This window comes from Calidris pugnax, unplaced genomic scaffold, assembly GCF_001431845.1.
Source record: "Calidris pugnax isolate Ruff unplaced genomic scaffold, ASM143184v1 scaffold103, whole genome shotgun sequence".
NCBI lineage: Eukaryota > Metazoa > Chordata > Aves > Charadriiformes > Scolopacidae > Calidris > Calidris pugnax.
Window position 1 is genome coordinate 14460746 of NW_015090990.1, and position 14259 is coordinate 14475004.

At 38.9% G+C, this 14259-nt stretch overlaps 1 protein-coding gene across 5 annotated transcripts in view; it reads right to left on the minus strand.

The window, feature by feature from the left end:
- The window catches only part of INO80D (INO80 complex subunit D), a 46197-nt gene that overhangs the window by 13750 nt on the left and 18188 nt on the right, over positions 1-14259 (minus strand). For all 5 annotated transcript variants that reach the window (XR_001413388.1, XM_014954438.1, XM_014954441.1 and 2 more), the window contains 6 exons: positions 12451-12559; positions 6667-6891; positions 4544-4653; positions 2535-2668; positions 866-1083; positions 313-470 (listed from right to left, as the gene is read on the minus strand). Coding sequence is in view for 4 of the 5 variants with exons in the window: in XM_014954438.1 (XP_014809924.1) it covers positions 313-470; positions 866-1083; positions 2535-2668; positions 4544-4653; positions 6667-6891; positions 12451-12559 (954 nt within the window). In the remaining variant the exon portion in view is untranslated. The remainder of the gene's footprint in view (positions 1-312; positions 471-865; positions 1084-2534; positions 2669-4543; positions 4654-6666; positions 6892-12450; positions 12560-14259) is intronic.

A 14259-nucleotide genomic window follows, 5' to 3' on the forward strand; every position in this document is an offset into this window, starting at 1 on the left:
GAATACGCTTGATTAAACTGCAACACTGACAGCCAGCAAAAATGTAAAATGAATTATTAAAATACTAAACCAATTAGGATTTTCAGAGCAGTAATTATAAGAGCAAGCAGAGAACTACACACACGAGTCTTCTAAAGTCTGCTTTACTTCAGAGTTCAGAAATAACTGAGCAAACGCACACTTACTTGTTTAGAATTTATTACCTCTGTAGGAAAGCAAGCAACCTCTCCAAATGCATTCTAGAAACACTCATTTCTTCAGTTCACTGACTGTGTTCATGTTAGCATAAAATAAAATAAAATAAAATGGTACCTTCAAAGAAATCAAAATCTTGCAAGTCATCGGGCAGCCGCGGCAGAACATCAGAGAAGTCCTCCTGATTCAATTCCAAGTCATGTGGAATGTCTGTGATTTCATTGGCGATATCATCAGGCAGCTCATCGGCACTCAGCTCTGGTGTGGAGGGGCTCCTGGACAAAAAGTACCATTAGTTCCCCCTGTTCAACTCGGATTCCTCCAAATGACAACTACAAGCACACATCCACCTATAATGCATGTTTCCATCTCCCCCCTCATCAGCTAGGAAATAAATGCTTTTAGAATGTTTCTTTAGGAGGCTTACACTTAGGCTGTTGATTCAATACATAAGATAGGGCATCAGGAGCAAGACATTTTATCCATCAAACTTGATAACTGCTCAAATCTAAAATGACCCACTCAAGTGTTTTTTCAACAGTCACATGGAGATGCATTTTCTAGCCCCGCTCCAGATGCTGATGATCACAGCAACACCACACCTTTCTAAAATTCTCATTGACAACATTCAAGCTAGCAGTGGGCAAACTGGGGCAGGGCTACCACTGACCGTATGTGGGGCATCTCTACTGGCAGTGAGACACTGGCAGGCATGGTGAGGTTCCCTTGGGGCACTGCAGGAGGAATGGGTTTCTGGGGCCGGCGTGGGCCTCGCCTTCTCTTCTTCTTGTGTTTTTTGGTAAGTGCAGGTGGCTTCGTTTTTTTCCTGGGTTTCCTCTGCTGCTGGTGCTGAACTTTACGGGAACTGTCCCCTCTCAAGAAATTGTCCTTTGGGAATAAGACAATAGCAATGGGACCATATTAAGAACAAGTATTACTTTCCTTGCTTTTTTTCCTGGTTATTCCATAGACATTCACATATAATGCAAGACAGACTACTAACTGACACCCAGGCAAGGTTATCAAAATTAAGCTGTTTCTTTCCTCATTGACCCCAACAGCAAAAATCACATAGACCAAATTATGAGGTATGCTCAATAGGAGACTGTGCAGCGTCACTTTAAAAATCATCGTAGCAAACCCTAACTAAATCAGTGCAAAACTGTATCCTTTGGCAGCATTCCTGTAAGTATTAAAGAAAGAAAACTGTTGTGAAGTTGCGATAATGAGGATAGTGTGCAGTAGCTGAACCCAGCATCCTCAAGTGCCCATTGCCATAAAAGAATGACAACTCTGAGGAAATGGAATTAATACTGTAGGTCTAGGGTAAGGATGTAGGTAAACAACTAAGGCCTCATTGCTTTTGGAGAGCAATCATTGAACAATTAAAAAATAAATCAAACCATCATCAGTTTTCAGTTGCCATCATACTGAGAATGACAAATGATTGTTTAAGCTACAGAAGTAAACCTTGAGTCACACACTGAAGATTGCTTGGGAGAGGGGGAAAATCCCATACAAATCTCTGCAGCGCAGACCCTCACATTTTAATCCAGGAAACTCCATAATTCACAAGTATTGGAAAGGCTGGAGAAAAACAATAACAATAAACCCACAACAACCCAACAACAGAATGACAACAAAAAAAATGCAGTTTTACACCTAATGCCTTGATGGAGGGCAAGACGGAAGTGGGTTTGTGAATTATCCTAGAAGTTTTGTTCTGGAAGATGGAATGGATAAAAGAGAGCAGAGGACATTATCTTAATTTTTGCATTCTCTCAACTTGTAGTAGGCCACTGCTTTTCCTCTGGGATCCACAGATCCCTGAAGGACATTAAAGATAAATTCTAATAGTCATCAAAAGGTAAATAAAGTAGAAAAACATTATTTGTATGCCGTAATTGCTATCTACACTTCCTCTAGAAAGTATTTTGGGTCCCACGTGCCGAGACTGTCTGAGATGCAGTGTTCTTACCACACCACACGTACTATATTTAGATCCAAGGACCAGGAGTTACCCCAAACAGAATGACCACAGGATCTCTCACAATGATTTTCTATTTCTTGATTCAAGAGAGGAATCAAATTTCTTCCAGTGAAGGAAATTCTCAGGCATCCTTTATTATATCCTCAAAATTACGTAAAAGATGTTCACAACATACTTTATATATTTGGGAATGTTTGGCATGTTTTACCCTCTTAAGAAAAATAAAAGGAAACTAGCTCTTAAATTTGTAAACTTGCTAGTTGTCAAGCAAGAGTTCACAGAAAGACTGGGGTTAAAACTCCCGATCATCTCAATACAGAAATAATTACAGTTTGGGGTTTGTACTTACCATTTTTTTGGCATGTTCTTCGCACAGAGGTGTCTGATGTGTAATGTCAAAAACTGGCACAGAGCACTGTTGACCATCCGCAAACTTGGCTGTGCAACTTGAGAAGAGCTGCTGAGAACGGTTCAATAAGATATCTGTACATTTCTGCATCAGGAATAACACACAAGGCAACGATGGAGGAACGCCCTTTGATTTATCAATCTGATGAAGATCAGAGCCTTCAACACTATCTGTCCACAGATGCTATTTTTAATGAGTACCTTAACTTCGTTATTCAAGTTCAAAGCTAGGTAAGGCTTAAACCCAACTTTTAAAGTGAAAAACGGCGTTCATGCAGAATCTCTAATGACTTTATTATATATTGAGATAGTTTTATGGAAGCAGCCATTTCGCTAATGAGTTCTTAGCAAAAAGAAGCCTTTTCCTGGAGTCTTAATCAATAGATCAATAGTAGCAGTTGGAACAATGTAGTCAACAGGACTATTTCCTTACAGACTAATGACAATCCATACTGAAACATTAAAGAAAGAGTATTTCTTAATTCAATCTTTTAAGGTACATTCTTGGCATTTATCTTTAGAGCACAAAGAAGTTTCAAGATCCTTCCTGCTCCTCTGAAAAAAAGATGTGCAATCAGACAGAAAGGTCAAGTAAATCCAAACGTAAGCTTGCTGAGATTTCCTTCAGAAAAATCCCCTGCAGGAGTGAAAATGTTTCCAGACTTAGAGCAAATCAAACAGATATTTCATTGTGTTTTTTCAAACAACATTAGAAGCACTCCTTCCATCTTGAACAGTTCTCAGACCTCAACATCACTAAGTACGTTCAGAAAATGTTAAAACACAAAAGAAAGGACAAAGGAAATAGAAAACCTGCAGAACAGTCCACATGACAGACTTGGACAGGTGGGCCAGAACCAAGATTCTGCTCATTTTAGGAGCGACTGTTTCCATTGAGAAGAAAGTGCGGAGGGCACAAATGCAAAATCACTGCTCTGGAGTTCACCGCTCCGTGAGTGCCAACAAGCAACCCAAACTTTAAAAAAATGAAAAAAAAATACAGAATCATGAGGCAAATCCCAAACACATCTGCACACCATGGTGCTCTCTCATAGAGAGGTTTTGAACTGCTCTGCAGACTACTTTTAAGGGGCCTGCAAAAATCAACCAAGAAAAACAAGGCATCTGCAAGCCAAAAAGGTTAAAAAGGTGCTGCAGTTTGATAGCAACTGGAACACATAAGCTCTAGCCACTTAAAATACCAAAATCTGCAACAAAAGGAGTCACTCCAACAAAAGTGCCAACAATTCTTCACCTAAAAACAAAAAAGACAAAGTCTGCAGAATTCTTAAGTATTCTAGGTCAGAAGTCTGCCTGTTTATGGCCTTCAGAATCAAACCTCACACTTAATATGCTCCCTCCTTTCCGTGACCTTCATGCGTTGACTCTTAACATCCTTTTCAGGCTTTGCTTGAAATCCCCAGCACTGGGAATTTTCCTCATCTAGAATTTGGATCCTGTGACTCCTACTCTGCTTCTTTAAACAATGTAAAGTGTCAGATTTCCATCTTTCCAGTTAGTGTAAGCCATCTTTTTACACTATGGGTAAAAACTTGTTCCCATAAAACCTTCATAGGTGGTTAACTCTATTGGAACCTAGCAAGAAGCGTATGAAAGCCATGAGACTGAAAGCCATGTGGTTTCTACCAAGCCATTGGTGAAAAATGATCATTTTTGTAAAGGCTTCTTGCACTTGCACCCACTAAATACAGCTTACAAAACAAATCAATATGACTGTGATACCACTGGCAAACTACCTATCTTCACTGTCTACAGGCACGAATAACACAGACAAATTAAAAAGTAAAGTAGTTGATGATATTCTAACAAATACGAGAAATATGTGAAAACATATTTGCCAATGCAAAAATCTAACAAACAAACAAAACCCTCTAAAACAGAACAGCTTCCACGCCTGAATGCAACTCCCAAACAGAGTTAAGAGGATACGCTGAAAACAATGCCTGGTGAATGGAAGGGCCTTGTTAGTGCACGGTTCTCCCTTCGAAGTCCCACTACAGGTTGTTGGCTCTGCATCTCTCTGCCTCGCTCGGCTTGTGCTGAAAAAAACAAAGCAAAACAAAACAAAACATAAAAGAGTTTAGAAACAAAAATCCACTCTCGAGTGGTTACTTACACACATGTCTTGCACTGAATGTGGCACAGTGGATGAAAAATAACACACGTGTGTGTGTCATGATCCAGATGGGTGCACACTACTACTGCCAACACTCTACACAGGGATACAGGATAGATGTCAATGACAGGTGAAGGCGTGACTGAAGTAACAGGATTACTGTTTATTTCACTGGGCTTAATTGTAATGAGAGGTGCTGTGTGCTACTACCATGTAAATACTACAACACGCTGCAACAGAGCCAAGGACAGCAGTAGGTGAATGTCAACACAGGTGACCCTTAAAATGAAGTCAGTCTTTAGAATACAATGTACTGGGCACATCTACATGGGCAGTCAAATGCACTTCCAAGCCTGTTCATAAATCAAAACATGCCGAGCATCCCCAGAGCTTACATGCAAGCATGTGCTCAGACAAACTTAGACTGAGCTCTGGAGTGGCAGAGCCTGAGCGTGCTCAACATGGGTAGAAGCTCTCCATCAACGTGCTACAGCCCAATCTACCAGCAGGTGCCCGGAGCCAAGTGCTTCCTCAGCACAGCCTCAATGCTTTGAGCCTGAGCTGCAAGCAGACCAGGCAGCAGTGTGGATGAGTACTGCAAGCATCACACAGCTCGCTCGGTGCCAGGCTGCTCTCGAGGCATTTATCACCTTCATGTAGATAAAGCTGGCGATTCCAGGGCCACTCTACACGTTGATTTCTAGGTTGACAAAAAGCTGACTGTAGCCTGACTGTTTTCCTTCAGCCATTTCTGTCATCAACCGCACTTTGACTGAGCAAAGTTTTAGTTAGCAATATTACTCCCGTGAAAAATTTCGTAACTTTTTGAAAAGACTCTGTGGTTACTTATATTAACCAGAGCAGCGATGAGAGTCATACCTGGCCCTGCCAGTCCACCAAAACAATGCAATCTTTTTTCGTGTAATAAAAGGCCAAAATGATGTAAAAAAATTAGCAAGAGATTGACAGTTCTGGCAAGGTTTTGCTGTAGTTTAGGTTTGGAGACATCTACCCAATTCTGTAAACTACTAATGTACATTACACCTCTGAGCAGCCTTCAGCATCATTGCCCCAACAATAAACCCTTCAACTGTCATGAACCACAGCCCACTGTTCAGAAACAAAAGCATCCCATAGTCCAGAATATAATGCTTAATACCCTACTCCAGCCTGCCTCTCATGTTATTTCCCCCTACTCCCAGTCACACATCCTGTAGAACTAAGCCACAACTGCAAAAGGATGGTGCTGATACCCCAGACATAACGCCAGGGTTCAGACTTACTCTGTTTCTGCACAAATATGAATCAACCAATTCTCAGTATGCTGAGAGCTGGAGGGATGTTGACATTATCTAGAAAGAATTCCCACTGAAGGTAACCTTCAGAGTTGTTAGAAGATATTTATTTTGTTGCCAAGTTTCATTTAATGTTAGATTGAGTTAAATCTAACAAAAAGCACGAGCTTAAGTTTGATTTGCTGGGAAGAGAATTAAGAGGAAAGACAGACTTTCAAAAAAAGCTGTCTGAAAAACGAAATCTGAATTGAAGGAGTGAACTGCAGACTGAATACCACCTAAAGAACTGGGCTTAAGTAAAGTACCAGATATTTGAAGGCAGTCAAAATACATAGATTAATTAATAAGCATAAATTTTAGCAGGCCACTAACTTCTTTTGTGACATTTAAGAAATTGGGCCCAGATACTGCTGAACAAACAATCCACATTTTAAAATACAAAGCTGGAGAATGCTTCTCTTCGCAGCAAACGCTGCGTGCCATGTTTATTCTACTCCACTGAGTAGAATAGGCATTTATGTCATGGTTCTTCCTTGTGCATGCCTACCGGTTCCTGAGTTCAGCATTTCAGCTGCTGGATACTCTGCCCATCTCCACCCCATCCAGACCCCAGGTTACTGCAGTCTCAGGGGAAGGCTAACCTGGTATGAGCACACGTAGCTCTTCGGAGTTCTTGTATGAGCTGCCCAGCACGCTCCGGCTCTCTGCTGGCCGCCTGCAGCAAGGCTTTCCGGAGTGTGTGCCGGCATTTCTTCTGACGGGATTCTGCCCGCTCCAGGCGGCAGAGGTGCTTGTATTTCTGCTGAAAGTAAGTGCAAAGTCTGGTCACCCTGGAACTCCTGTCATCTGCATTGTCATCGTCGGACCTGAAGAAGGGAAAGAAAAAACCAAATGGGCTTTAAGTATTTTTTTTTTCCCCAAGGAAGACAATTTGTCATTTTAATAGAATTGTTAAGTTGGCATCCATCTTCTAGCCCCACAAACATCCAAAGGCTGAAATCAGGCAGCGATGCTGGTGAAATGGTGAGAGCGGGATCTCTTTTGAATTCTAAAGGTACTTACCCTTCTTAGTATGTCATTATTAGAGATTACATCAATTTATCATCCAATCTGACACATTTAAATGTCTGGAGCCTGCTGTTCAAAAAAAAATCTATACTGTTAACCTTTATTTACTGTAAATGTCTCAGCAAATGAGACAAACTCTTAAATCAAAGCGCTATTAATGGAGAGGACAAGGGTGGAGAATTATGTTATGGAAATTTATTGAAGAAAGGTCATGCTGGAGAAGATGGTCAAATTCTAACAAGTACCAAAACTGCTGACCTTTTCCAATTCCTCTTACTCTGCCAGGTGGTGCTTTCCTTCCTAAACCAAAATTTGCAGTTGATACTGCTTTCCCCTTGCTGCAGAGTTAAAGTTGAGTTACAGTACAGACATGGAGAAGAAATTCACAAGGGCACTGAGGGAAAAAATCAGATCAGGGCTAAGCAATGACCAGATGAAGGACTGACCCAATTCTTTGTTTGCTTAAGGAATTTTTTTCCCATTTATCTTGACTTTCTGAATGTCCAGGCACATATCAACAAGACCATTAAACCACGTCAACACATTCAGTTAAATAAAGTAAAAATCATGAGGCATAATAAAATCATCACTTGGACTTGTTAAAACAACAAGGTCCATGAAGCTACCCAGAAGTCCTCTACAAGCACTAGTTTGCAGAATGATTTTGTTTTTTGTTCATGGAGCAACAAAGAATGCGCACGGAGCAACAAAGAATGCGCACGGAATCCAAGCAAAGCAGACTTTGTTGAGCTTTTCCTTTAAGCTTTTCCTTACAGAACAGAGAAACTTTTTGCTAACTTTCCAATCTGTAAAGTAAAGGAAGGGCAGGGGAAGAAAAAAAGTCCAAACAAATGAAGCAAATCAAAAGCTTCCAAGGTTCAAACTGCAGAGCTTGGCCAGCAAGACCGAATGAGTTGACATCCAAACCTGCACACAGCAAAGTGGACCACAATCAGCTGATGATAGAAGAGATGTTAAATACTGGCCAAGATATTTACTAAAAAAAGTAAGATTCAGAAATGCAGGCAGAATAGCTGTCCCTGAAAGGCAGTATGCCTAAGACCTACTTTCCTTTCTGGAAATTCTTATTCCATTTACACGCAGGCTAAATATAAGAGATTGGATCCATCTCCACTAAGGCTGCCCACAAAAACTCCACAGGAGCAAACACTGCCTTGACACAAATGCACTTCTTCTAAAAAAAAGTTTTATGTAAAATCAACCATACTATGTATTTTGTTTGTTAAAACAGATTACAGATTATTTTCTAGAAGCACAAATTACAAGTAATTAACCTCTGCAATTAAATACTTAGCAGCATATACAACCTGTTAAAAATATTTAACATGCATAATGTTTAAAATATTTTCATATTAAAAATGAAAAGAAAATACACTTTTAAGATCCCTTAGAAAAGAATGCCTACTGGGAAAAAATAACTGTTTAGAAAAATTTAATTGTATGCTATTTAATATGGATTTTCCTTTTCCCAATGGATTAACAGAAAACAGGAATATAACAAAGGGAGATCAGTTAGATATAGGGAGGTCTAAGGTTTTAGATATTTCATTACTGCTCTGGGCCAAGATTTTCAAACAAAGTTGCAGACACTAATTTCATTTTAAATATGGCTAAAAATTAACTTTAAGAAAAGACAGGAATATTCCTTAGGGGAAAAAAAGTGTTTCCTTTGGGTGGAAAGAGTCTTTTAAAATGCAAGCGTCTCTATATTTGAGACTTTTTACTTCCCTTGCATTGAAATAGACAGAACAAAGTCATCACATGTTAAAATATTTTGTACTGCAGTTTAGGAGATCATTTTAAAAAAGTAGATGAAGACTTATATAGAAGACATATAAAGAAATCATGGCTGCAATGAACAAGGACTTAATTTTGAGGAAAAGAGTTTCTAAAAGCTTATTCAGAATTTTGTTTACAGGCCAGTAAGATTAACCAAAACATATTTATAAGTTCAAAGAAACCTAAAAATATCACAATAATACCTCTTTTTTTTTCCCCTTGTAGGCAAGTACTGAAACTGAAAGGTACTTTTATTGTTTTCTTTTTGTAAACAAGTTTACCAACTTCTATTTAGTTTATTTTCTTAAACTGCATATATAACTTCTGAAGTTCAACTAAATATGTGGCATTTCATTTTTTAAAAGATTTCTGAAAGTGCATGCAAACTATTTGATAATCCAAAATGCTTCTTCCCAATGTTTCCCTTCAAGATTCTCATGTGTAAACATCTGGGGAATTATTGCTGAGTGTTCATGAAGAAAACAAAGGCAACACAAAGCAGCAGAAAGGAAGAGCAAAAGGCACCATCAGGGAACCAGGAGAACACGATCTCTGCTCTGAGACACACCAGCAACTGTACTTCAAACACCCTCTGTAAGGAGGGATTTGAAGAACCTTCCTTTCTTCCTTTTAGTTCTTCAAGTTATTGGGAGTTATTAAATCCAACTTTGACAATAGTGTTGATATTTGCTCCTTTGAGTGAGCTGGTATGAGAAGGGACTCCAATCCTCACACTCCCTTTTCAAACTCGCTACTTGAAGCGCTCACTTTTATCTGTATTTCAGTGTAGGAAGTGAAAAACTACTTTGTTTTGAAGTCATTTGTTTTATAGTTCTTTCTAAACGACAAGATGCAGTAATCTAATTATCTGGGGGGGGGAAGCTTCACTAATCTGCGTTCAGTGAACAGCCCCTGCGTTCCCGCTGCTCCTGCAAGGAATTCCTCCCAGCCCGGCAGCCTTCCCTGCCAGCTGCCCTCCCCGCACCGCGCCTGCTGCCAGCTCCTCCACGACTATCTGCCTCCGAGTGCCGCATCCTGGAGCCCTGCGACCACAGGAACACGATTTTTCAAAACTAAAGGACAGAATAATAAAAGCAAACATTTGGCCTGCGCTTCCACAGATGACTGTAACAATATGAATTTTACAAATTAAAAGGCCAGAAGGCAAACGAACTCAAAAATGTATCACTGTTAAGACATTAATTTTAAACCAATCTGGTGAATTTTTTAGAATTTAAGAGCGGCTAGAGTATCCCACAAGAAACTCAGCAGAAAGTTAGACAATACTCCCACAATCACACAACCAGAAATGCTGGGAACAAGCTGTCCAATAATGCAGAAATTAACTGATTGCTTTCTTTTACAAATCTGCTGTGAGAAGCATCCCTCCCACTGTCTTCCAGGGAGTCAAGTGGAAAAGGTCAGGATGGAGCTAGCTGGTGGAGAGTTACCCGTTTCCACAGGGACCGCAAGGTCAGACACAAATGAACATGGAAAAAAATACCTTTACTTTTACTACGAAAACCAGTAAATAAATTCCCATAGGTTTAGAGATGTCTTTTCAGCATTTAAAGGTTTTGGAAACAATCTGCATTGGTATTCTGGTAAAAGCAACTTCCAAAATTCAGAGCCATAACAAGTCATTGGCTGACTGACTTAGGAGTTACCAGTCTGCACCACCAGATTACCAAGACAGAGTCACTTTGACAAATCAAATCACCTAAGAAATAGTCTGAACTATTCATCTTCAGCAGCAGAGAGACCACATTGCAAAAGTGTCAAAGTGAAATATTTCAGCTAATAAAAACCTCTGCAGAAGCTTGCAGAATAGGAATTAAGAGTTTTAGAATGCTGACATCAAGTGAATGTTATCAATGTTATCAATCATAAACAAATCATAAACAAAATTAGGAAAGTTGTTGAAGAGTTAACACTGGGCAAGCTGACAGAAGTACAAAAGCAGCCAGTACCATACAAAAATGTATCCATCATGATTAGTTAAGACAGTGTTTAATTGAAGTGCATAAAGTGCTAGAATGGAACAGAAAATGTCAAGACAAGGTATTATTTTCCCTCACTATGTGAAAAGAGTAGGAAGAATCCAAAGGAAGTTAAGACAAATAGAAGATAAAACACACAGAGATGACCTTTGTAAGTTGTCAAAAAAATGGGGATCTATGGAAGAACCAGATCAAATGTCATAAAGAGAAAAGTGTAATAGAATTTATTTAATAGATATATCTGCTTTGAAAATTATGTGTGATTTAATACCCTGAAAGTCTGTTCATGTTTTCCCAAAACAGTTTATTTAAAAGTTGCCTTTTAAGTTAAAACTGATGTTTGTGAAAGCTTACTCTCTCTGACTGCTGATGCCCTAAAAAACAATGGTCATTTGTAACAGAAAAAACCCTTTCTTTTAAAAAACACTGCTACTAAGCTTTGATTCACTGAAGGCTCTCAGTATTAAGTATCCTCAATCTGTCCTGATGACAGAGGTACAACTTTGGTGTTCACCCTACGGCTGGACTCAATGATCTCAAAGGTCTTCTCCAACCTAATGATTCTACAACAACCAAATGACTCTATGACAATCTTTAGAGATGTCAGAAGCTAAGTTCTGGTAAGTTTCAGAATTTCCACGTAACAGCACAATAATGTTTCATTAACATCAATAATCTAACTGTGACATTTAAAAATCATACAAACGGGAGAGACCTGTAGTTTCAAGAAGTCCAGTTGCACAGTGAAAGACAATGACATTATAGAAACTACTATCTAACTTTATTGAGACCCCAATTTCCTTTTGTTATCAATATGCTTCAGTTTCATTACAATAGCATGCTTGGGATACTTTGCTTTAACTTTGCACCTTAAAATTTATATTAATAGACATATATTATCATATCCTACTGTAAGTTCAGATTTATGACTTAACTGTACATGGAGAACACTGTAAACCTTTTTGCACCAGCAACTAAAACCTGCTCTGCTTATCCCTTCAATCACATCACTTCCTTTCAATGCTCTCAACTGTTTGTCAGAGATTTATTCAACACTTAATTATGAAAAGAAATGCCACGTCCTTAAAAAAAAAAATAAAAATCACTTAAGTAATCCCGGACAATTGCCATAAGGATTAATGAGTAAAATGTACCAAATTTACGAAGTTATTCACAAACAGTAGGAGGGACTAGAAACCAATAGCAACTCCCTTCATCCGGTTCTCATTCAGGAAATACCTCTACTCAGCAATGCTCACAAGTTCATTTAGTTCACCCACTAAACTTAATTAAATTTAGGCAAATAAGCTTAAGTTCTTTCCTGGTGCATCTTTCTGATAGCAGACTGCACAAAGGTCTCTAAGCTAGGTGGAAACTGGGACAGAAGGTGACAAGCTGTTTCATAGCTCTTACAAAAAAACGAGTTCAAACAATCCTTTGTTTCAGCAAAGCACTTGAACAAGTGCTTAGGTTCCACCGACTCCACTTGAAGAGAAGCTCACATTTACATGATTTATTCCATCAAGGCCAGCATGAATACTAAAGAATCATACTCACTCATGTCTCTCATAGCCGAGGGTTTCTCGGATAGACCACGCAACCTGGTAAGGGGAGGTTTGCTCTGAATCCTCCAACTCTTCTCCACTGTCTTCAGACCAATCCAGCCCTAAGGGAATTGAAAGCATGAAAGCTGGATTAAAAGTGTATCCACACCCCATATAAGTCTCTGAGCAACCCATGGCACAAAAGATAAATGTGTAGTATAGTCACGAGCATAACTAAGTTTGATTAAATTATATAACATTCTCAATTACATAAGAAAAGTTACTATAACTGCTCCACTACAGTGTACAAATAGCACGCAGTGATTTTTGTCAAATTTGAGCTTTCTTTTTCAAATCCTTATTGGCTTCTGTATTCACAAGCAGTGGAAGAAAAATCAACAGCTTTCTTACCCACAGAAAAATAACACAAGCTTTCATACCAAGCACATGGAATCTTTAGAGAAAAGGTAAGAGAGAAGTCCCTGCCATGAAGAACTGACTGCCTGGCAATTTTTAATACTATATGATCTAAATAGGCCACTTTGATTTCTGTTTATGCTCTGACCCCTGCTCTGTGCCAAGACACAGGGAGAATAAGAAAACCGTAAGACAGAGCGGCAGGGACAGAGATAGATACACAGCTACACAGGATGTTCCTCTGCTCAGTCTCTGTAATTGCCTGCCAAATGCATACATTAGCATGAAAAGGGAGCTGAAGAGAGAGATGCAAATACTCCTGCACTTTCACTAAGCAGCATCCTTTCACTTAATGATGATGCAGTAGGATCAACTTATTGTATGCACCAGCAGCCTCAGTTAGTCAAGCTAAAGATAACTGTTGAACAGGACAGCCAGGGACAGAGTCCCATAAGTTCTCAGTTAGAACGTTTTATCTGGAGCTTTATCTTTTGCAGTTTTTTCTGCTCTCTCTCTCATGTGCAGTGGAATTCTTGCCAGTTCCTTGCAGCAGGTGGGATAAAATCCCATAGCTGCATTTACAAGCCAGCATTAATAGTTTTTCACTTTCTTGCGTGTTCTTGTCTTGAAAATGAAGCAGCAGTTGGGATAGAGTTAAGGAACACTTTATTTTTGCTAAAAATAAACTAAATGACTACATCTGAGATTATTCTGAAGTCAGACGCTTTGAATTTGGGAAAAGCATCAGTACTTGGTCACCTACTTTCAGAGTTAGACACACACTTGGCACACAATCATCAGGAGTGTCTGCACCATTTATAAGCAACACTTTAACACAAATCAGAAATATCAGAAACCCTATTTTTCATGAACTTCAGCATCCTGCAAATTCTATTATTGGTTCCTATTTTTAAGACACGCATTTGAACTAAATTAAGATATCTTAAGACATTTGACAAAATGCCAGAATTATACTTTCAACTTAAATGTGGTTTTTTTAACTCTTTCGCCTTCCATGAAAGAATGAAAAAAACAACTTAATCATTGGATAGAGATGTCCACAGTTGGCACCACGTAACAAATGATTTATGCAAGGTTTAAAAATAAAATCAGAGGTTGCGTTGTTTTGCTTCTAATAGACACTGCATAAATCTAATCCAGATTCAGCTGTACTCACACTGAAGACTCCCGCTACATTAATATCTGATTACATGGCTCTGATGCAGGTACACATAAAACTGGCTGCATCTTTTTAAAGATTCTGTGCAGTCATCTCTAGTGCTACTCTATCATAAAAGAGAAATCCTGAAATTCTCTGAACTAGCATAAGTAGTCTTTAATATTAAGGCATATTATGAACAAATAGCATATATATTTTCCACTCTCACATAATTAATATATGAAT